This window comes from Bombina bombina, chromosome 4 (genome assembly GCF_027579735.1).
Source record: "Bombina bombina isolate aBomBom1 chromosome 4, aBomBom1.pri, whole genome shotgun sequence".
Classification (NCBI taxonomy): Eukaryota; Metazoa; Chordata; class Amphibia; order Anura; family Bombinatoridae; genus Bombina; species Bombina bombina.
In genome coordinates this window covers 676,980,288-677,006,158 of record NC_069502.1, presented here as the reverse complement: position 1 = coordinate 677,006,158, position 25,871 = coordinate 676,980,288, and the positions used below count along the sequence as shown (strand labels likewise).

At 40.5% G+C, this 25,871-nt stretch overlaps 1 protein-coding gene across 1 annotated transcript in view; it reads left to right on the top strand.

The window, feature by feature from the left end:
* The window catches only part of LOC128655535 (G-protein coupled receptor family C group 6 member A-like), a 119,434-nt gene that overhangs the window by 57,269 nt on the left and 36,294 nt on the right, over nt 1-25,871 (top strand). The window contains exon 4 of the mRNA XM_053709139.1: nt 3,281-4,135. Coding sequence (XP_053565114.1) covers nt 3,281-4,135 — 855 coding nt within the window. The remainder of the gene's footprint in view (nt 1-3,280; nt 4,136-25,871) is intronic.

The following is a 25,871-nucleotide window of genomic DNA, read 5'->3' as shown; positions in this document are numbered from 1 at the left end:
AAACGTTTTCGGGGTCTCCCCCGTCCTCAGACCACTTACAAACATCAACAACACATCACCTTAAATAACTACTTACCCCCACTGTGAGATACCGCCATCAGTCTCCCAGCCTCAAGAGTGATCAGGGGGGACATGATTACAGACCTTCATGATTGCAAAAACAGCTTTTGGAATAATTTGAATAAAGAACAGCGACTTGCTCTCAAAAGTATACAGAATAACAAAGAGTTGGTGATACGGGAGGCGGACAAAGGAGGAGCCCTGGTCTTACAAGACTATAGTGATTATAAGCAAGAGATTGTTCAGCAGCTATCCGATAGCGATACATACAGGCGACTACCGGGCAATCCAACAGGATCTTTCAAGAATAGAATTGACAACTATCTTGAATTTTTACATCAACAAGGCATCATTGACAAAGTCCTGAGGGATTATCTACAGGTTGGCCATCCAATTGTCCCTGTGATCTACACGTTGCCTAAGGTGCATAAAAACCCCATCACCCCTCCAGGAAGACCAATTGTGTCAGCTAGGGGATCCATTTTACAACCCCTGGCTACTTTTGTGGACACTATCTTACAACCAATTGTAAGGCACACTACCTCCTTTCTCTTGGACTCAATTGAGCTCATTCAGCTGCTGAAGAATTGCCAATCATGTGGTGAAAATGACATTCTGGTCACATTGGATGTGACCAGTTTATATAGCGTGATTCCCCATGAACAAGGGATGGCTGCTGTTCTCTATCATCTTCTAAGGTACCCCTATATTGGCCCTCCTGTTAATGTGATGACCGAACTATTGGATATCTGTTTGAGGTGCAATTATTTTAAATTCGAGAGGGTCTTTTTTCTACAGATATCAGGAACAGCGATGGGGTCCAATGTGGCCCCATCTTATGCGAATCTTTTTATGGCTCATTTTGAAACCATCGCTACCACTGCCTTCTATGACCACAGGGTCAAGATGTACCAATGGTACATAGATGACCTTTTTCTCATCTGGGGTGGTACAGTGGATGAACTGTTGGTGTGGTATACCGAACTGAATGGTGTAAATCCACAAGTGCAATTTAAGATGACCTGCAATGCAAGCACCATTGATTTCCTGGACCTAAGGATTTACAGAGAGGGTACAGGCATCAGCACCACCCTGTACCATAAAGAAACTGAAATTCGCTACTGGACGCCACAAGCTGTCACCCTCCAAGCTTGAAGAAATCACTATCGAGGTCACAGTTTAAGAGAGTGGTACGTAATAACAGCAATCAGGAGAAGAAGGAACAACAATTACATGATATGTATAAGAAATGTAAAGATCGTGGGTATGGATCTAAATATCTTGATCAGTCATTATTGGAGGCATCGGGACTTACGCAGGAACAAGCACTTACTAAGGTGGAGAGGGATAGGAGTGAGAAGAAAATGATTTTTACCATCACTTTCTCACCTGAAAAACTACAATTCTCCCAGATCATGAAGGAACATTGGGACATCCTTGAGAGTGATAAATCCTTACCCTTTGCATCCTGTGTGACACCACTCGTTGGCTTCAAACGTGGGAGATCACTTAAGGATATGCTGTTAAGACCAGATAATACTGAGAGTTACATGCCAAGTACATGGTTAAGCACCACCAAAAAGGGTTGCTTCCGCTGCAGTGGATGTACTACCTGTGGTGGTTTAACCCAGAGCAACACATTTCTACATCCATGGTCTAACAAAAAGTACTACATTCAACATAGGGTTACTTACACAACCACGTACATTGTCTATTTATTGCACTGTCCGTGTGGCAGGTTTTACGTGGGCAAGACCCAGGATGATCTCAGGATGAGGATGGCGAACCACCGGTCAGAAATTCGTCTGGCAATTAAGAATGGTGATTTAGACCAACTGGTGGCTTGCCATTTTTGTACCAGTGGCCATGCTGTGTCTGATCTTCGTTACATCATCATAGATCATATACCAAAAAACTCTAGAGGTGGCGACAGGGGCAGATGTCTACTACAACGGGAGTCCCAGTGGATTTTTAATTTGGATACCATGTATTCAAAGGGACTCAATGTCCAGTTGGACTATCAGTGCTTTCTGTAAGGGTTGTGGTAGATATATGCTCTCTGACTCCTATCGTTTTATCCAGATGGTAGGTTTATTTAGCACTTGGGGGCATATTTTTAGTGTGCCATTTCTTTTATTGAGTTTCTGACACTAGTTGGGGTGTTCTTCAACCTAGGGCTCCTAACAGTAATGTTTATGTCAATCTAAGGAGCTGGTTATCAGGTATCAAGTATTGAATATATCTAACCAAGTAGTGTTGATGTTCTGAGTTTAGGTTTCAAAAAATGACATATCAGGTCTGCTTGCTCTAACTATGTGTTTAATTTTGTATGATGCTTACTTGTATGACAGCTTTAACTATGTGCTTAATTTCAGACGGTGGTAATAGATTATTACATATGTAGTTATTTGAATACATGTGGTCAACCCCTTTAAAACATTTTGCTAACATGATGGCGTTTAGGTAATTGATAGATGTATAGTATATTAGCCAGTGTAGGGGTCTAATGACGATTAGTATAAGTGAGAGTGTGTCTAGCCTAAGGCAGGAAAACTAATATGTAGATTAGCACTGACATTAGTTATATAGTTATGTATCCATGGCTGCATTGTTTTACTTATATGTGATTAGGATTACTCTTTTCACTTTTGCTTTTTAGTTTGTCCCCGTTGGCTCTCCCTATTTCCGGGCGGGCATGCGCAGTTGCGTTACACGGAGGCTGGTAGACTGATGGCGGTATCTCACGGTGGGGGTAAGTAGTTATTTAAGGTGATGTGTTGTTGATGTTTGTAAGAGGTCTGAGGACGGGGGAGACCCCGAAAATGTTTACCATTAAACGGCTTTGTAAATGGACAGTGCCTTCTTTGGTTTTGTTGGTATATATATATATATATATATATATATATATACAATTATGTATTTATGAATAAATAATAGAACATATTCTGCTAGGTGAAGAACATTGGAATGTGAAATATTAATATTTTCATGATTTTTTTGCACTGGAGTAGGTAGGCCTGTGCGAAAACCTTTAACTTTCAACTTGTAATACACCCGCCATTTGAGGCACACAAAAAGCTTACTTCTAGCATAGTTAAGACATGAGCAGGAGAGCAAAATATCGCTCCACTCCTAATCTAGCCCTCCATACCTTACCTATGTATGATATTTGTAATAATTGAACATGACACATATATGATAACTTTTTTTCTTAATACAGATAAGTTATGCCTCATCGGCTGCCATCTTAAGTGACAGGCGAAGGTTTCCTTCTTTTTTGAGGACCGTTCCAAGTGACACACTTCTGACTAAAGCTCTTGCAACACTCATAAGGAAATTTAAATGGACATACGTGGGAATCATTTCTAGTGATGATGATTATGGACGCTCTGTCTTGGAAAGTCTGACCAATCATTTTGACGATCAGCTTGTATGCACAGCATTTAAAGAAAAAATTCCCTCGGATGTAGGAAACCCTGATATGATCATAGCTATAAAAAAGGTCCTTGAGAAAATAAAAGTATCTTCTGCACAGGCAGTGATACTGGCTTTAAAAGTTCCAAATGTCATTGAGTTATTTACAGAAGCCATGAAGCTAAATATTTCTAGGATATGGATTGCAATGGACAACTGGTCAACCTCACGGGAGATTGCTACAATGACGGGCATTAACACAGTGGGTCATGTCCTTGGCTTTTCTTTTAAAAATGGAGAAATACCAGGCTTTCATAAATATCTACGCACACTACATTTAGATTCAAATACTATAAATACTTTCATTGAAGAATACAAGCATCTACGATTTGGGTGTACTGAGGAGTATAAAGCATATGAGCACTGTTTAAGTGTGTCACCAGATAACTGCTTCCAATCAGAATCTATTAAATTCAAGTCGCCAATGGCTTGCAAGTTAGCAAATGTCTCCACAGCGAGTGATGACTTTGTTGTAAACAACATTGAGTTAGATGGATCTTTTAGTGCTTATTTAGCTGTGACAGCAATAGCTAAGGCACTGAAAAATATTTTATGCTCCAATGGAACATGCAAAATCAACCATGACTTACACCCATGGCAGGTAATGTTTTCACTGTAAGTATTATGTCTTCTTGAGAAAAGACATTTATTTGTCATTTGCATTTATTTTTACGTATTTTGAGGGTACTTTTCAGAAAAAGCAAGCCTTTTTGGAAGGATGGTATTTTTATCCACACAAAAACAGAATATACGCACCATTAAAGGAACCTTAAATTTACATTAAACTGACTTTATATATGCATGCTATATATCAGAAATTAACAGCTGTATTGCAAAATAGATGTATCTAATAGGGGGGGGGGGGCACTCTAATGAGGACATTTATCATAATACTAGTGTTAAAGCCTGTGTACATGGGCCAAAATGTGTCCAGCTCCCTCCCCCCTCCCTCATTTACCCACCTCTCCCTCCAAGAACCTTTCCCTACCCTCTGATCCCCCCATCCACTCGGATCCCCTCCCCCTCATCCCCCTCCCTCCTTTCCAATCCCTGACTCTCAATTTTTTTCTGCAGCGTAGCGGTCCCACCTACACCCGCCCCCTCCCTCTATCCCTCTATCTCTATTCCTATATCTCTCCTTCTATCTCTATCCCTCTATCCATCTCTCCCTATCCCTCTATCTTTTTCCCTCAATCTCTATCCCTCTATCTCTGTCCAACTCTCCCTCTATCTCTATCCCTCTATCTCTATCAGTCTATCCATCTATCCCTCTATCTCTTTCCCTCTATCTCTATCCCTCTATCTCTATCCCTCTATCTCTATCCCTCTATCTCTATCCCTCTCCCTCTATCCCTATATCCCTCTATCTCTATCCCTCTATCCATTTATCCCTCTATCTCTCTATTTCTCTCCCTCTATCTCTCTCCCTCTATCTCTATCCCTTTATCTCTATCCATCTATCCAGCTATCCCTCTATCCAGCTATCCCTCTATCCAGCTATCCCTCTATCCATCTATCCATGTATCCCTCTATCTCTCTACCCCTCTATCCATCTATCCCTTTATCCCTCTATCTCTCTATCCCTCTATCCATCTATCCTTAAGCCTCTATCACTTTCCCTCTATCTTTTTCCCCCTATCCCTCTATCCATCTATCTCTCTATCCCTATCCCTCTATTCCTATCCCTCTATCTCTATTCCTATCCTTCTATCATCTATTCATATCCCTCTATCCATCTATCCCTATCCCTCTATCCATCTATCCCTATCCCTCTATCCCTATCCCTCTAATTATCTATCCTTATCCCTCTATCACTATTCCTCTATCCGTATCCCTCTTGCCATCTATCCCTGTTCCCTCCTATCTCAATTTTTTTTCTGCAGCTCAGCGGTCCCAGCCGTAATAAACTTTTTTCTCTAGTGTAGCTGCCCCCCCCTCATTACCCTACCCCCTTCTCCCTCCCACATCGATGGGATGCTGTCGGGATTTATCAATGTGCGGTGGACATGATCTGCTACAGCGGATCATGTCTGCCCGCATAATGGTAAATCGTCCCTTATGTCTCTTTAATGCTATACTGTAAAAAGGTTTTTCACTTAAGGTGTTCCAAATTATTTGTTATACCTGCTACAGAGTATTAAATGAATGGGACATTGTTCCTCCATGTTTATTGTTTGTATTTGAATTGGCAGGTTTTACTCATTAAAACCATCACCTATTATGCTCAGGGACACGTCCACTTAAAAGAGCTGAGCCTGCACGAAGAGCAGGCCTGCTCATGTTATCTCTCGATATATACATTAAACCTAATAGCTAGGTAATGAAATGCCGAAGGGGTTATATAAGCAAAACCAGTTATTTCAGATATAAAAATAACTTTCTTTTACCCCACTGTGAGTTTAATTTTACTGATGTCTCCTGATTACGTAGCTTTCTACAGAGAATACATCAGTATTTCTATTTTTAGTTTAGGTGGTGGCTTAAACAATCTAAGTAGCTATTTCAAATGGCAAAATAAAGGTAAAATATTTGTTTACAAACAATTTAATACACCCTACACAAGTAAAATTAATCGCATTGGGCCAGATTACAAGTAGAGCAGTATTTAACTCTGCTAGAAGTAAGCTTTTTGCGAACGTTGGGTAGCACTCGTATTAGTTGAAAGTAAACAGTTTTTGCAGAGCACTAACACGATGCACACAAAAAGCCAAACTTAGAATATTGCGAATGTGTTAACCTATTCCTCCATAGAAGTCAATGGAGCAAAAAAAGTGAAAAAAACCCCCACCCTGCTCAAGTACAAATTCGCATATTCTCAGGTGCGCTAACCCGACATGAAAATATGAATATTTCACATTCCAATGTTCTTCACATAGCAGAATATGTTCTTTTTATTTATAAATACATATTTCTACATATATCTAATGTTTTTTGGTATTTGATGGTATTTTGGTACAATATATATCCCATACCTATATATATATATATATATTTTATATATATATATATATATATATATATATTATATATATACAGGTGGCCCTCGTTTTACAAACGGTTTCAATTTACACAGTTTCAGAATAACAACCTTTTTTTCCAGTCATGTGACTGCTACTGAAAAGCATTGAGAGGCAGTGCATTTATTAAAATAGCCCAGTAGGTGGAGCTGTCCGCTTGTGTTGCAGCAAAGCCAAGCAAGCTGAAATTAATCAGTTTAACCAGACCTGAGCTATCGAGCAGATTTCAAAGGAACAAGATCTTCCTGTCTATATATAAGTCCCGATTGGGAATGCATAGAAAGAACTGTTTGCAGAAAAAAATGCAAGTGAAGTCTGTGTTGTGTGATTATTTTATTAGGTTTATAATGCTGTTTAGCATTTAAAGTCTTCATGTCAAAGCTTTTAAAAATAATGTTTTGGGTTGTTACTTATGACAATTTTGAGAGGGGCCCGGAACCTATCTCCCTCACTTCCCATTGACTTACATTATAAACTGGGTTTCAATTTGCAACCATCCTTCTGGAACCTAACCCCGGCATAAACTGAGGGCTACCTGTGTATATATATACATATATATATATATATATAATATATATATAATATATATATATAATCTATATAGAATCTCATCCAAAAGAGACATGCACTGACTCCGCTTTTATCAATAAATTGCCCAGGTGACTCCTCAAATCAGGATATGCAGTGGAAGAAGTAGGAGGGCACTCACAAATATTTCTTTTTATTTATGTATTTCACAACATAGCAAAGTCGACGTTTCGGCTGTTCTAGACAGCCTTTTTCAAGACAATCTTACTGTTTAGAACATAATGGCTGAAAACGCCATGATTCAGGATACAAGTGTGAGTAACTGTACTTTGTAATGTATTTTTGATGTGTTTTGTAACACTTCTTTGTTTTTTCGTGAAACAGGTAATCAGAGCTCTGAGGATGCACAATTCTAATGCACATTAACTTAGGCCTAGATTTGGAGTTTGGCGGTAAAAGGGCTGTTAACGCTCCGCGGGCTTTTTTCTGGCCGCACCATAAATTTAACTCTGGTATCGAGAGTTTAATCAAATGCTGCGTTAGGCTCCAAAAAAGGAGCGTAGAGCATTTTTACCGCAAATGCAACTCTCGATACAAGAGTTGCTTACGGACGCGGCCGGCCTCAAAAACGTGCTCGTGCACGATTCTCCCATAGGAAACAATGGGGCTGTTTGAGCTGAAAAAAAAACCTAACACCTGCAAAAAAGCAGCGTTCAGCTCCTAACGCAGCCCCATTGTTTCCTATGGGGAAACACTTCCTACGTCTGCACCTAACACTCTAACATGTACCCCGAGTCTAAACACCCCTAACCTTACACTTATTAACCCCTAATCTGCCGCCCCCAGCTATCGCTGACACCTGCATATTTTTTTTAACCCCTAATCTGCCGCTCCGTAAACCGCCGCAACCTACGTTATCCCTATGTACCCCTAATCTGCTGCCCTAAACATCGCCGACCCCTATATTATATTTATTAACCCCTAATCTGCCCCCCTCAACGTTGCCGACACCTGCCTACACTTATTAACTCCTAATCTGCCGAGCGGACCTGAGCGCTACTATAATAAAGTTATTAACCCCTAATCCGCCTCACTAACCCTATCATAAATAGTATTAACCCCTAATCTGCCCTCCTTAACATCGCCGACACCTACCTTCAATTATTAACCCCTAATCTGCCGAGCGGACCTCACCGCTACGATAATAAATGTATTAACCCCTAAAGCTAAGTCTAACCCTAACACTAACACCCCCCTAAGTTAAATATAATTTACATCTAACGAAATAAATTAACTCTTATTAAATAAATGATTCCTATTTAAAGCTAAATACTTACCTGTAAAATAAATCCTAATATAGCTACAATATAAATTATAATTATATTATAGCTATTTTAGGATTAATATTTATTTTACAGGCAACTTTTTAATTATTTTAACCAGGTACAATAGCTATTAAATAGTTAAGAACTATTTAATAGTTACCTAGTTAAAATAATAACAAATTTACCTGTAAAATAAATCCTAACCTAAGATATAATTAAACCTAACACTACCCTATCAATAAATTAATTAAATAAACTACCCTACAATTACCTACAATTAACCTAACACTACACTATCAATAAATTAAACACAATTCCTACAAATAAATACAATTAAATAAACTAGCTAAAGTACAAAAAAATAAAAAAGAACTAAGTTACAAAAAATAATAAAATATTTACAAACATAAGAAAAATATTACAACAATTTTAAAACTAATTACACCTACTCTAAGCCCCCTAATAAAATAACAAAGCCCCCCAAATAAAAAATTCCCTACCCTATTCTAAATTAAAAAAGTTACAAGCTCTTTTACCTTACCAGCCCTGAACAGGGCCCTTTGCGGGGCATGCCCCAAGGATTTCAGCTCTTTTGCCTGTAAAAAAAAAACATACCATACCCCCCCCAACATTACAACTCACCACCCACATACCCCCTAATCTAACCCAAACCCCCCTTAAATAAACCTAACACTAAGCCCCTGAAGATCTTCCTACCTTGTCTTCACCATACCAGGTTCACCGATCCGTCCTGGCTCCAACATCTTCATCCAACCCAAGCGGGGGTTGGCGATCCATCATCCGGTGCTGAAGAGGTCCAGAAGAGGCTCCAAAGTCTTCCTCCTATCCGGCAAGAAGAGGACATCCGGACCGGGCAAACATCTTCTCCAAGCGGCATCTTCAATCTTCTTCCATCCGGTGCGGAGCGGGTCCATCTTGAAGCAGGCGACGCGGATCCATCCTCTTCTTCCGTTGTCTCCCCGACGAATGACGGTTCCTTTAAGGGACGTCATCCAAGATGGCGTCCCTCGAATTCCGATTGGCTGATAGGATTCTATCAGCCAATCGGAATTAAGGTAGGAATTTTCTGATTGGCTGATGGAATCAGCCAATCAGAATCAAGTTCAATCCGATTGGCTGATCCAATCAGCCAATCAGATTGAGCTCGCATTCTATTGGCTGTTCCGATCAGCCAATAGAATGCGAGCTCAATCTGATTGGCTGATTGGATCAGCCAATCGGATTGAACTTGATTCTGATTGGCTGATTCCATCAGCCAATCAGAAAATTCCTACCTTAATTCCGATTGGCTGATAGAATCCTATCAGCCAATCGGAATTCGAGGGGACGCCATCTTGGATGACGTCCCTTAAAGGAACCGTCATTCGTCGGGAGACAACGGAAGAAGAGGATGGATCCGCGTCGCCTGCTTCAAGATGGACCCGCTCCGCACCGGATGGAAAGAAGATTGAAGATGCCGCTTGGAGAAGATGTTTGCCGGTCCAGATGTCCTCTTCTTGCCGGATAGGAGGAAGACTTTGGAGCCTCTTCTGGACCTCTTCAGCACCGGATGATGGATCGCCAACCCCCGCTTGGGTTGGATGAAGATGTTGGAGCCAGGACGGATCGGTGAACCTGGTATGGTGAAGACAAGGTAGGAAGATCTTCAGGGGCTTAGTGTTAGGTTTATTTAAGGGGGGTTTGGGTTAGATTAGGGGTATGTGGGTGGTGGGTTGTAATGTTGGGGGGGGGGGTATTGTATTTATTCTTTTACAGGCAAAAGAGCTGAAATTCTTGGGGCATGCCCCGCAAAGTGGCCCTGTTCAGGGCTGTAAGGTAAAAGAGCTTGTAACTTTTTTAATTTATGAATAGGGTAGGGAATTTTTTATTTTGGGGGGCTTTGTTATTTTATTAGGTGCTTAGAGTAGGTGTAATTGTTTTAAAATTGTTGTAATATTTTTCTTATGTTTGTAAATATTTTATTATTTTTTGTAACTTAGTTCTTTTTTATTTTTTTGTACTTTAGCTAGTTTATTTAGATTGTATTTATTTGTAGGAATTGTGGTTTAATTAATTTATTGATAGTGTAGTGTTAGGTTAATTGTAGGTAATTGTAGGTAGTTTATTTAATAATTTATTGATAGGGTAGTGTTAGGTTTAATTATATCTTAGGTTAGGATTTATTTTACAGGTAAATTTGTTATTATTTTAACTAGGTAACTATTAAATAGTTCTTAACTATTTAATAGTTTATTGTACCTGGTATAAAATAATTACAAAGTTGCCTGGTAAAATAAAATATTAATCCTAAAATTAGCTATAATATAATTATAATTTATATTGTAGCTATATTAGGATTTATTTTACAGGTAAGTATTTAGCATTAAATAGGAATCATTTATTTAATAAGAGTTAATTTATTTCGTTAGATGTAAATTATATTTAAGTTAGGGGGGTGTTAGTGTTAGGGTTAGACTTAGCTTTAGGGGTTAATCAATTTATTAGAAAGCGGTGAGCTCCGGTCGTCAGATTAGGGGTTAATAATTGAAGGTAGGTGTCGGCGATGTTTAGGGAGGGCAGATTAGGGGGTAATAATATTTATGATAGGGTTAGTGAGGCGGGTTAGGGGGTTAATAACTTTATTATAGTAGCGCTCGAGGTCGCTCGGCAGATTAGGGGTTAATAAGTGTAGGCAGGGTGGTCGGCGACGATTGAGGGGGCAGATTAGGGGTTAATAAATATAATATAGGGGTCGGGCGGTGTTAGGGGCAGCAGATTAGGGGTACATAGGGATAACGTAGGTGGCGGCGCTTTGCGGTCGGAAGATTAGGGGTTAATTAATTTAAGTAGCTGGGCGGCGACGTTTGTGGGGGGCAGGTTAGGGGTTAATAAATGTAATACAGGGGTCGGGCGGGGTTAGGGGCAGCAGATTAGGGGTACATAAGTATAACGTAGGTGGCGGTCGGCAGATTAGGGGGGTTAAAAATTTTATATTCGAGTGGCGGCGATGTGGGGGGAGCTCGGTTTAGGGGTACATAGGTGTTTAGGGGTGTTAGTGTACTTTAGGGTACAGTAGTTAAGAGCTTTATGAAACCGGCGTTAGCCCAGAAAGCTCTTAACTCCTGCTATTTTCCTGCGGCTGGAGTTTTGTCGTTAGAGCTCTAACGCTCACTTCAGAAAACGACTCTAAATACCAGCGTTAGAAAGATCCCATTGAAAAGATAGGATACGCAAATGCGTAGGGGGGATCTGCGGTATGGAAAAGTCCGGCGGCTGAAAAGTGAGCGTTAGACCCTTTAATCACTGACTCCAAATACCAGCGGGCGGCCAAAACCAGCGTTAGGAGCCTCTAACGCTGGTTTTGACAGCTACCCGCCGAACTCCAAATCTAGGCCTTAGATTGCGTTTACTTTCAATTTGTAATATTAAATGCTAAACTCAACGCGTGCAATTAGCTGCGATTAACCCCTCGTAACCTGTCCCATTATAGGTATACTCAAGAATTTTGTTTCCTGATTTAGATAGAACGTAAAATTATAAACAATGTCCCATTTTACAAATTCATTACTGAGAGATAGCTGAAAACATTATGGGCCAGATTACAAGTGGCACACTAAATAATTTTTACGTTTGCGTGCAAACAGTGCTCAAAGTATTCTTTAACGCGCACAAGGTTAGCACGCATATTACAAGTGTGAAAGTAAAATGGTTTGCCCGCAAGCAAAACCCTATGCACGATGAAATTTAGGACTTCGATATACGACCCGGTAAACTTCTTTTTCCCTTAGACTTTAATGGAGCATGCGTTCCAAAAGAAAACAAAAGACTATTGCTCGTCGCACTAAACCCATACACCCGCGTTAGACCTACACACACTAAACCCGAAGGTAGTTATGAATATTTTACCTTCCAGTATTCTTCACATAGAAGAAAATTTTATTTTTATTTTAATATATATATAGTTATTTTTTTGTAAAATATATATCTATGCCTATATATCTATTGTGAATACATACAGGTATAAATATATACAGATATAATAGGTATATTATTTTTTAAAAATACTAGGGGCAAGATTACATATGTTTGCCAGGCTTTTGCGGGTGACGCCGGTTTTTAGTCCGGTTTTTGCTATCACTTATATGGTGCTGCATGTAATTTTTACTCCTATAAAGCTAACATAGAACAGACGTCACAAATCGTATCACATATTCAGCTCAAGGACTTACGTGGCAAAATGAGATATTTTTAACTACGTTTTCCTCCTCGTCACACATAGACAGCACAGCAAACCTTGCACTGAAAATGTAAGCAGTGTAACCTCCTGAAAATAATAACTAACACCTAATGCATGCCAATATCTATCTACCTGTCAACCGCCAACCCCCACCGCAATAACTAATAAAACTATTAACCACTAATCCACCATTCACCCCACATCGCAATCTACCTAATAGAAAACTATTAACCATTAACCCGCCATTCACCCACATTGTGATCTGCCTAATATATGTATTAACCCCTAATCTGCCATTCACCCCACAACGCCACTACCAGGGGCGTATTTAGGTTTGTGCTTCCCTAGGCACTAAAAATTCTGCTGCCCCCCCAAACCCCACACCCCACCCCAGGTTTAAAGTGTCAGTAAACCTTCAAATAATGTTATTTAAATTCTGCACATAGCGACCGCGCCATAAGACTAAGTGCAGCTCGCTCCTGCTCTGTCTGACAGGCAGGAGCGAGCTGCACTTCTTATTGCGCGGGTCAGCCCGGCTGTGACTATACAGCTGGCCCGATGCGCTGTGTGAATATAACAGACCCTCTCAGCAGAGTACAGAGAGTGGGGTCTGTAAAACAGCGTTTTTTAAAAAAAAATTAAAAGGGTACATTAGGGTTTTATAAAGTTTGGCTTATATAATGTTACATAATTCTGCACTATGTGCAGAATTATATAACATTATTTTTAAGGTTTACTGTCTCTTTAAGGCCTTTTTTTAGACATAATATTTTTGGGGCAGGTTTTTAAAATTTTTAAAAAATAATGTCTTTTTAAGTAGATGTTCACCAGGGCTTGCATTCACTCTGGTCACACACGCACACACACACACACACACATATATATATTTATATATTTATATATATAATGTATATATGTATATATGTATATGTATTAAGACATTATTTTGCAATTCAGATGATTAAAGTGTTTATATCAGAAAAAAATATCCTATACTGTATGATAGTTTGTCAGTAGGTAGTTGTTTAACCTTAAACATCTTCTTTGGTGATTGACAGTTATTTAAGCAAAATATCTGCTTGGATAAATATGTAATTAATATACAAACTGGCCTTTAAAAGTACTTAAAAAATATGATAGGTTTAGGAATTGTATGTATTGTAGGGGGATAAAGTCACATGATACAATTATAATAAATTATATACTTACAACATACAACATATTTTTAGTTGTGTTTTAAGTCACATGGTTGCATAGATTCAGCAATAAATACTTATTCTTTGCATGTATGACAGATAGACAAACAGTAAATGTACAAGTATTTAGTGACTAATCTGTTTAGTATTTTAATGCCTAATGAAGATGTATTGAAGGGAGAAAGGCGTATGCTGTTTTCACAGTGGTCACGGTGTAGTGCACACTGCACTGTGTAGTCTGTGTGAGTCTCAATCACGCTGGTGGAGCCAGGAAGAATACCGCATTCCCCTCTCAGTCCAGGCCAGGCTGCGCAAGTGAGCTCCGCCTCCACTGTCACCTACGTCATGCGCACACCACATACAATCCCATAGGATAGCAATAGCCGGGCCCTGGTTGATTTAGCCACCGCCCGCTCCCGAGTTCAGTAGAGTGGCCCTAGGGACTCAAAATTCTGCTGCCCCTTAAAAATCTGCTGCCCTAGGCACCGGCCTCGTTGTCCTATGCCTTAATACGCCCCTGCCACTACCTATTAATACTTTAACCCCTAAAACACGCCAACCCCCACAACACAAATAGACCTAATTAACGTATTAAACCCTAAACCGCCAACCCCCCACAATGCATTACACATAATTAAGCTATTAACTCCTAACCGCCAACCCCCCACAATGCAAATAACTAATTAAATTACTAAGCCCCCTAACCTAACACCTCCCCGAAATTAACCCCAATTACATTAAATAAAAATACTAATTTACAATTAAAATTACAAAAAACTAAACATTACTTATACAAAAAAACTTTAAATTAATCTAAACTTACAAAAAATAAAAAAAGTCTACAATCACAGAACCCCCTCCCTACAATTATAAAAAAAAATGCAACTTAATCCCTATGAAAATAAAAAAGCCCCCCCCAAAATAAAAACACCCCCCAATCTAAACTAACTACCAATAGCCCTTAAAAGTGGGGGGCCATTTTGTAGGGCATTGCCATAAGTTAACAGCTCTTTTAACCTCTAAAAAATACTAATACCCCACAACAGTAAAAACCCCCACCCACCAAGCCCCCCAAAAATAAAATAAACCTAACACTAAAAAAAAAACTAAACTACCCATTGCCCCTAAAAGGGCATTTGTAATGGTATTCAGCTCTTTTACTGCCCTTAAAAGGGCATTCAGTTTTTTTAACAGGTGCCAATTAAATCCCTAATCTAAAAAAAAAAAAAAAAAAGTCTAACCCCCAAATAGGTACTCACGGTTCCTGAAGTCCGGCAGTGAAGTCTTGTTCCAGGCGGTGGAAGTATTCTTCCAAGCGGCTGACATCTTCTTCCAACCGAGGACCTCTTCTTTCTTCATCCAGGACCCAGGCCGGCGCAGGAACAGACATAACTGCGGAACGAAGACGGAACGACTGCGGAACTGAAGACTGGCTACCGCAAAGTCATGGAGTGTGAAGATCCTCTTCGTACGATCGCTGCCGTATATTGCCTATTTGAATGCAAGGTACGCGTTTAAATATGGTGTACCATGCATTCCTAATTGGCTGAAAAAAATTAAATCAGCCAATAGGATGAGAGCTACTCTCATCCTATTGGCTGATTTGAATTAGCCAATAGGATTTCAGTAGCTCAAATCCTTTGTGATATGGGGGTTGGCGGGTTAGGGGTTAATAGGTAGATTGCGTTGTGGGTGGTTGGTGGATTAGGGGGTTAATAAGATGTATTATTAGTTCCGATATGGGGGTGATGGCGGATATAAGGGTTTTACATGTCGGCTTTATTTTTGGGAGGCGGGTTAGACTTTTACGGGAGATTTGTCATTTTTATTTTATTTTCTTAGGCGCTGGCAATTTCTAAAGTGCCGTAAGTCACTGGCGACGCCAGAAATTTGTATTTACTCACTTTTGGCTTTGGCTTTTCTAAGATCTCACGGGTGGAAGGTGAACGTAAAAAAGAGTTTCACTTATCCCTCTCACAAGAGTTCCAGTTCCTGGGAACTCTGATAGATTTGGTGGACATGAAAAATTTCTGACGAGGTCAGAAATCAAAGATTTTATCCCTCTGCCAATCTCTTCATTCCATTCCTCGTGCCGTCAGTGGCTCAGTGTATGAGGTAATCGCTTAATGGTAGGCGGCAATGGACATAGTTCCGTTTGCTCGCTTGCATCTCAGACCACTGCAACTATACATGCTCAAACAGTGGAATGGGGAATATGCAGATTTATCTCCTCAGATAAATCTGGACCAAGAGACCAGAGACTATCTTTCTTTGGGTGGTTGTCACAGGATCATCTGTCCAAGGGAATGTGTTTTCCGCACGCCAGCATGGATCATAGTGACGACGGACGCCAGCCTATTGGGCTGGGGTAGTCTGGAATTCCCTGAAAGCACAGGGTTTGTGGACTCAGGAGGAGGTTCTCGTCCCGATAAATATTCTAGAACTGAGAGCTATATTCAACGCACTTCCGGGGTGGCCTCAGCTGGCGTCTGCCAGATTCATAAGATTCCAGTCGGACAATATCACGACTGTAGCATATATCAATCATCAGGGGGGAACAAAGAGTTCTATAGCGATGATAAAGGTTACCAAAATAATTTGATGGGCAGAAACTCTTATCATCTATCAGCAATCTATATCCCAGGAGTGGAGAACTGGGAAGCGGATTTTCTAACTCGTCAGACTTTTCATCCGGGGGAGTGGGAACTCCATCCGGAGGTGTTTGCACAATTGATTCGGCAATGGGGCACACCAGAATTGGATCTGATGACGTCTCGTCAGAACGCCAAACTTCCTCATTACGGGTCTAGGTCAAGGGATCCACAGGCAGTACTGATAGATGCTCTAGCAGTACCCTGGTCGTTCAACCTGGCTTATGTGTTTCCACCATTTCCTCTCCTTCCTCATTTGATTGCCAGAATCAAACAGGAGAGAGCTTTGGTGATTTTGATAGCACCTGCGTGGCCACGCAGGACTTGGTATGCAGACCTGGTGGACATGTCATCTCTTCCACCATGGACTCTGCCACTGAGACAGGACCTTCTCATTCAAGGTCCATTCCAGCATCCAAATCTTGTTTCTCTGCGGCTGACTGCTTGGAGATTGAACGCTTGATCTTATCCAAGCGGGGTTTCTCGGGGTTTCATAGATACCTTGATTCAGGCTTGAAAGCCTGTCACTAGGAACATTTTTCATAAGATATGATGTAAATATCTTTATTGGTGCGAATCCAAAGGCTACTCATGGAGTAAGATCAGGATTCCTAGGATTTTGTCCTTTCTCCAAGAAGGATTGGAGAAGGGGCTATCAGCTAGTTCTTTAAAGGGACAGATATCTGCTTTATCAATTCTACTGCACAAACGTCTGGCAGATGTTCCAGACGTTCATTCGTTCTGTCAGGCTTTAGTTAGAATCAAGCCTGTGTTTAAACCTGTAGCTCCACCATGGAGTTTGAATTTAGTTCTTAAAGTTCTTCAAGGGGTTCCGTTTTATCCTATGCATTCCATAGATATTAAGCTTCTATCTTGGAAAGTTCTGTTTTTAGTTGCTATCTCTTCGGCTCGAAGAGTTTCTGAACTATCTGCATTGCAATGCGACTCGCCTTATCTTGTTTTCCATGCTGATAAGGTGGTTTTGTGTACCAAACCTGGATTCCTTCCTAAGGTTGTTACTAATAGGAATATCAATCAGGAAATTGTTGTTCCTTCTCTTTGTCCTAATCCTTCCTCTAAGAAGGAGCGTCTGTTGCACAACTTGGACGTGGTTCGTGCTTTGAAGTTTTACTTGCAAGCAACCAAAGATTTCCGTCAAACATCTTCTTTGTTTGTTGTCTATTCTGGAAAACGTAGAGGTCAAAAAGCTATGGCTACCTCTCTTGCCTTTTGGCTGAAAAGCATCATCCATTTGGCATACGAGACTGCTGGACAGCAGCCTCCTGAAAGAATAACAGCTCACTCTACTAGAGCGGGTGGCTTCCACATGGGCTTTTAAAAATGATGCTTCTGTTGAACAGATTTTTGGGAGAAAGGTTCTTCAAGCAGTGGTGCCTTCTGTTTAACCATCTGTCTTGTCCCTCCCCGTTCATCCGTGTCCTGTAGCTTTGGTACTGTATCCCACAAGTAAAAGGATGAATCCGTGGACTCGTCTTACCTTATAGAAGAAAAGTAAATTTATGCTTACCTGATAAATTAATTTCTTCCATGGTAAGACGAGTCCACGGCCCGCCCTGTCATTTTAAGACAGATTATATTTTTTTGATGTAAACTTCAGTCACCTCTGCACCTTGTAGTTTCTCCTTTTTTTTCCTGTACCTTCGGTCGAATGACTGGGGGGTGGAGCTAAGGGAGGAGCTATATAGACAGCTCTGCTGTGGTGCTCTTTGCCACTTCCTGTTAGCAGGAGGATAATATCCCACAAGTAAAGGATGAATCCGTGCATATATCCATACTTTTATATGCACTGTGAAACAAAAAAATTGGTGTAACTCACTTTATTGCTATATTCACTTTATTGTGGTGGTCCGGAACTGAATCTGCAATATCTCCAAGGTTTGCCTGTACAACTACACTCATAATAACACTATCTAATAAAAATTATTATTAAAAAAATTGCCTTAAAAAGTTATAAGGGCTCAAAGATATGAGGTCTGTACATATATATATGTGTGTGTGTGTGTGTGTGTGTGCATTGGAGCCCTTTGCAGTCAATTAACTGAAAACATGTAAAAGCATATTTATGCAATATTTATTTTTAATAAAGTGTTTAACTATGTATTTAAATATTTTACATTCCAATGTGCTTCACATAGTATCTCATAAAAGTGAGTACACCCCTCACATTTTTGTAAATATTTTATTATATCTTTTCATGTGACAACACTGATGAAATTACACTTTGCTACAATGAAAAGTAGTGAGTGTACAGCCTGTATAACAGTGTAAATTTGCTGTCCCCTCAAAATAACTCAACACACAGCCATTAATGTCTAAACCGTTGGCAACAAAAGTGAGTACACCCCAAGTGGAAATGTCCAAATTGGGCCCAATTAGCCATTTTCCCTCTCCGGTGTCATGTGACTCGTTAGTGTTACAAGGTCTCAGGTGTGAATGGGGAGCAGGTGTGTTAAATTTGGTATTATCGCTCTCACACTCTCTCATACTGGTTAGTGGAAGTTCAACATGGCACCTCATGGCAAAGAACTCTCTGAGGATCTGAAAAAAAGAATTGTTGCTTTACATAAAGATGGCCTAGGCTATAAGAAGATTGCCAAGACCCTGAAACTGAGCTGCAGCACGGTGGGCAAGACCATACAGCCATTTCACAGGACTGGTTCCACTCAGAACAGGCCTCGCCATGGTCGACCAAAGAAGTTGAGTGCACATGCTCAACATCATATCCAGAGTTTGTCTTTGGGAAATAGACGTATGAGTGCTGCCAGCATTGCTGCAGAGGTTGAAGGGGTGGGGGGTCAGCCTGTCAGTGCTCAGACCAATGCGCTGCACACTGCATCAAATTGGTCTGCATGGCTGTTGTCCCAGAAGGAAGCCTCGTCTAAAGATGATGCACAAGAAAGCCTGCAAACAGTTTGCTGAAGACAAGCAGCAAATGACATGGATTACTGGAACCATGTCCTGTGGTTCGATGAGACCAAGATAAACTTATTTGGTTCAGATGGCGTCAAGCGTGTGTGGAGGCAACCAAGTGAGAAGTGTAAAGACAAGGGTGTCTTGCCTACAGTAAAGCATGGTGGTGGGAGTGTCATGGTCTGGGCCTGCATGAGTGCTGCCAGCACTGGGGAGATACAGTTCATTGAGGGAACCATGAATGTCAACATGTACTGTGACATACTAAAGCAGAGCATGATCCCCTCCTTTCAGAGACTGGGCCAATCAGTGGTATTCCAACATGATAACGACCCCAAACACACCTCCAAGATGACCACTGCCTTGCTAAAGAAGCTGAGGGTAAAGGTGATGGACTGGCCAAGCATGTCTCCAGACCTAAACCCTATTGCACATCTGTGAGGCATCCTCAAACGGAAGGTGGGGGAGTGCAAGGTCTCTAACATCCACCAGCTCCGTGATGTTGTCATGGAGGAGTGGAAGAGAACTCCAGTGGCAACCTGTGAAGCTCTGGTGAACTCCATGCCCAAGAGGGTTAAGGCAGTGCTGGAAAATAATGGTGGCCACACAAAATATTGACACTTTGGGCCCAATTTGGACATTTCCACTTAGGGGTGTACTCACTTTTGTTGCGCATGGTTTAGACATTAATGGCTGTGTGTTGAGTTAATTTGAGGTGATAACAAATTACACTGTTATACAGGGCTGTACACTCACTACTTTACATTGTTGCAAAGTGTCATTTCTTCAGTGTTGTCACATGAAAAGATATAATAAAATATTTACAAAGGGGTGTACTCACTTTTGTGAGATACTGTGTATATATATATTCACTCAGAGACATGGCCAAGGTAAGAAAGGCTGAAAGACGACCACCACTGAACAAGACACACAAGCTGAAACGTCAAGACTGGGCCAAGAAATATCTCAAGACTGATTTTTCTAAGGTTTTATGGACTGATGAAATGAGAGTGAGTCTTGATGGGCCAGATGGATGGGCCCGTGGCTGGATTGGTAAAGGGCAGAGAGCTCCAGTCCGACTCAGACGCCAGCAAGGTGGAGGTGGAGTACTGGTTTGGGCTGGTATCATCAAAGATGAGCTTGTGGGGCCTTTTCGGGTTGAGGATGGAGTCAAGCTCAACTCCCAGTCCTACTGCCAGTTTCTGGAAGACACCTTCTTCAAGCAGTGGTACAGGAAGAAGTCTGCATCCTTCAAGAAAAACATGATTTTCATGCAGGACAATGCTCCATCACACGCGTCCAAGTACTCCACAGCGTGGCTGGCAAGAAAGGGTATAAAAGAAGAAAATCTAATGACATGGCCTCCTTGTTCACCCTGATCTGAACCCCATTGAGAACCTGTGGTCCATCATCAAATGTGAGATTTACAAGGAGGGAAAACAGTACACCTCTCTGAACAGTGTCTGGGAGGCTGTGGTTGCTGCTGCACGCAATGTTGATGCTGAACAGATCAAAACACTGACAGAATCCATGGATGGCAGGCTTTTGAGTGTCCTTGCAAAGAAAGGTGGCTATATTGGTCACTGATTTGTTTTTGTTTTGTTTTTGAATGTCAGAAATGTATATTTGTGAATGTTGAGATGTTATATGGTTTCACTGGTAAAAATAAATAATTGAAATGGGTATATATTTGTTTTTTGTAAAGTTGCCTAATAATTATGCACAGTAATAGTCACCTGCACACACAGATATCCCCCTAAAATAGCTATAACTAAAAACAAACTAAAAACTACTTCCAAAACTATTCAGCTTTGATATTAATGAGTTTTTTGGGTTCATTGAGAACATGGTTGTTGTTCAATAATAAAATTAATCCTCAAAAATACAACTTGCCTAATAATTCTGCACTCCCTGTATACACTAGTCCTAAAGCCCGTTTAAATGGGCCATTTTTTGGCAGTACAGCGGTCCCACCCCTTGTTCTCGCGCTCTATCTCTCTTTTGCTCTTTCTCTCCTCCCTCTCTTTTGTGCTCTTGCTCTCTCCCCCTCTCTTTTGCTCTTTCTCTCTCCCCCCTCTTTTTCTCTCTCACCCCCTCTCTTGCTTTCTCTCCCACTCTCTTTTGCTCTCTCTCTCTCACTCCCTCTCTCTTTTGCACTCTCATCCCTCTCTTGCTTTCTCTCCCCTCTCTTTTGCTCTCTCTTTCTCCTCCTCTCTTTTGCACTCTCTCTCTCCCCTCTCTTTTGTGCTCTCTCTCTCCCCCTCTCTTTTGCTTTCTCTCTCCCCCCTCTCTTTTGCTCTCTCTCCCTCCTCTCTTTTGCTCTCTCTCCCCCCCTCTTTTGCTCTCTCTCCCTCCTCTCTTTTGCTCTCTCCCCCCTCTTTTGCTCTCTCTTCCCCCCCTCTTTTGCTCTCTTTCTCCCCTTCTCTTTTGCTCTCTCTCCTCCTTTATTTTGCTCACTCTCTCCCCCTCTCTTTTGCTCTCTCCCCCCTCTCTTTTGCACTCTCTTATCCCCCTCACTCTTGCACTCTCTTCCCTTTCTTTTGCACTCTCTCTCTCCTCCTTCTCTTTTGTGCTCTCTATCCCTCTTTCTTTTGCACTCTCTCTCCCCCCTTTCTTTTGCGCTCTCTCTCCCACACTCTTTTGCTCTTTCTCCCCCCTCTATTTTGCTCTCTCTCCCCCTCTATTTTTCTCTCTCTCTCCCTTCCCTTTTGCTCTCTCTCCCCCCCCTCTCTTTGCTTTTTCTCTCTTCCCTCTCTTTTGCTTTTTCTCTCCCCCCTCTCTTTTGCTTTCTCTTCCTCCCTCTTTTGTTCTCCCCCCTCTTTTGCTCTCACTCCCCTCTCTTTTGCTCTCCCCCCTCTCTTTTCCTCTCTCTCCCCTCTCTTTTCCTCTCTCTCCCCTCTCTTTTCCTCTCTCTCATCTCCCTCTTTTGCTCTCTCTTCTCTCTCTTTTCCCTCTCTTTTGTCTCTCTCCCCTCTCTTTTGCTCTCTCTCTCCCCTCTCTTTGCTCTCTCTCTCTCCCTCTTTTGCTCTCTCTCCCCCTTTCTCCCTTCTCTTTTTTTCTCTTTTCCTCTCTCTCCCCTCTCTTTTCCTCTCTCTCATCTCCTCTCTTTTGCTCCCTCTCCCTTCTCTTTTGCTCTCTCTCTCCCCCCTCTCTTTTGCTTTTTCTCTCTTCCCTCTGTTTTGCTTTCTCTCCCATCCTCTCTTTTTCTCTCATTCCCCCTCTCTGTTGCTCTCTCTCTCCCCCCCTCTCTGTTGCTCTCTCTCTCATGGCAATGGCCGCTCCTGCCGGGCCCGTCACATGCCGCCCAGCCCCGCTGCTGTCACACCCAGCCCTGTCACGTGTGGCCCCGTCCCCATCATGCCCGGTCGGCCCCACCCCATCATGTCTACAGTTCTCGCGGCAGAAAGGTCAGTTTGTTGAAGGCAAGGTGTGTTTGTCCTCACGCAGTCTCTACTGCGCATGACAGCTTCGGACAAACACACTTGGCCTTTTATATTTATAGGATATATATATATATATATAGTACCAAAATACAATTATATATATATATATATATATATATATATATTATATATATATGAAAGAGTATGAGACAAGACAAGCGCCAAGAGGCACACTTCGTGTAATACGTTCAGATCATTTGTTTATAATGTAACAGTGGGAAAATCCGCTCTCACCTGGTTCAAACCTCAACGTATGAGGTATATAAAAGGCACTTCTATTAATGTACTCCTGACCCTTGTGGTCCTCCTTGATGTCCTCAGGTCTCCAATTATTCCTTGGAGTCTGCAGCGTGTCCCTGGAACTCTGCAACCTTTATTTAAACGGGGACTAGGGCATAGGTGTAAGGTAATATTAGTATTTTAAAATATACAACTACCAATAGATAGAGATAAAAACAGGTGTTTATTTATATACATAAAATAGCTTTTAACAGTGCCAGATAAAAAACCCCTACAAGCGTTTCTTTGTAGGCAAAGAGAAAATGTTCCTCGTATTGCAAAAGATCACTATAGAGCTGTAGTCATACAAGTGTTACATCCAGCGAGTAAGGCTAGAAACACAAGTGGCTAATGCGCTCTACTATACATAAGATCAGGTATGGAGCACCAAAGGATATTCGCAGATCTGCTTTATATGAATTCGTAATAAAGCAGTCCAATCCTTTATGCAGCTCCGTGTAGATGTGTAGGCACAGCGTGCAATGTCAGCGTGTGGCGGGGGGGCGGAGCCTAACGCGTTTCGTAACCAATGGGTTACTTCATCAGAGGTGTGGGCCGCCCCCAACCTAGATCTATTTATAACGCATTAGTGAGGCTGATTTGCCTCCTGAGTGCCCCTCCGTCGCCATTTTGAATGAGGGCAAGTGGATTTTCTTTCCTTTTGTATGTAAAAGAGTGTGTAATATTACGAGACCACATTATAATATCATAGACATTTCATCCGTTGTATACATGGATTAAATGTTCTGTCAGAGTATGCTAAAGATATTTTATGTCTACATTTCTTAGAGTATGTTAGTCTCCTCACACCTTAGTATCATATACCAAATTGTCTCAGGCCAGCTGTTATATTAACATAAGAAAATATTATCATTAAAACACAGTTACAAATTTCACACAGACAGATAAAAATATATATATTATATATATATATATATATATATATTATATACTATTAGAACCTTTTAAAAGTACATTATAAAGGAACATTTAAAAAGATTATATTTAATAAGGTTACCTAATTAATTACAGGACCTAATTAAAAACCGCTGCTAGCTTGTGGAGTCGTTAAGAAGTTTTTTTATTTCAGATTTAAAACGTATTTTTCTATCTATCACACCCTTTGTATATAAAAATAGATTTTATTATAAATATTATTTTTTATAATTTCTATTAATACGTATATAGGGTGGAAACATAGAATGCTTTCTTGAACTTTACAGGAAGGGCTGTAAGATCAATATCTCAGTTTAACCCTTTGGTTTCCAGAGTTTCTAATTTGTGAATCCACATTGTCTCCCTTTGGCGTAATTCTAGGAGTCTGCTACCCCCTCTTTTACCTGGTAGTATGTGGTCTATTGCTTTAATAAAAAATTCATTTTTTATTTTTTCCAGAATCTGAGAGAAATGAGTTATTAGTGGGTTTTTGAGAATACCGGCCTCAATATTTTTCATATGCTCAAGGCAACGGATTTTAAGACCTTCGTGTCGTGCGCCCAATATACCTTTTGGGATTGCTACATGTGCATTCTAACATATAGACCACGAAGTCTGATTTGCAGTTTAATAGGCCTTTAATGGGGTAGTTATCTCCCTTTATCCCACTGTCAATATACTTATTGTACTTTTTCTCCTTATGTGTGTGTGCACAACAGACGCAATTCTTTCTATAGCACTTATAGAAGCCTTGTAGATTCGTGATCTTACCACTACCTTTTTTCTTTGTCAGTTGTGTGTCACTGGGTGCCAGAAAATTCTTCAAATTTTTGTTTTTCTTATATGTAACATTTGGTCTATTTCCTATAGTATCCTTAAGTATGGGGTCATTTTTTAATATTGACCAATTATTCTGTAGTATATTTTTGATTTTCCAGTGTCCTTCATTAAATGTAGTTACAAAGTTAATTCTATTATCCCTTTTGTGTCTGGCAGTATTTTTACTTCTATTATTCTTACCGGAAACCGATTTATCTAAACTAGTATCTTTTCCTTGTATGAGTGTCTGTCTGTCCAGTTTAATTGCTTTTTCATAAGCACCCTAGACTGTCTCTATAGGATAATGTTTCTCTACAAACTTATCTTTCAGAGTTTGTGCTTCTAATTTAAAGTTATTGATATCGGTGCAGTTACGTCTCAGCCTTTGAAACTGCCCGAAGGGGATGTTTTCTATCCACTTCGGGTGGTGGCTGCTTCTTGCATCTAAGTAGCCGTTTGTATCTGTAGATTTCCTATAGAGTTTACTACATATCTTTCCCTCAGAAATATATCGTGTAACGTCTAGAAAGTCAATAGAGGACTCTTCTAATCTTTGGGTGAACTTGAGGTTCATACAATTTGTATTTAACTCTTGTTAAACTGGACAGACAGACACTCATACAAGGAAAAGATACTAGTTTAGATAAATCGGTTTCCGATAAGAATAATAGAAGTAAAAATACTGCCAGACACAAAATGGATAATAGAATTAACTTTGTAACTACATTTAATGAAGGACACTGGAAAATCAAAAATATACTACAGAATAATTGGTCAATATTAAAAAATGACCCCATACTTAATGATACTATAGGAAATAGACCAAATGATACATATAAGAAAAACAAAAATTTGAAGAATTTTCTGGCACCCAGTGACACACAACTGACAAAGAAAAAAGGTAGTGGTAAGATCACGAATCTACAAGGCTTCCATAAGTGCTATAGAAAGAATTGCGTCTGTTGTGCACACACA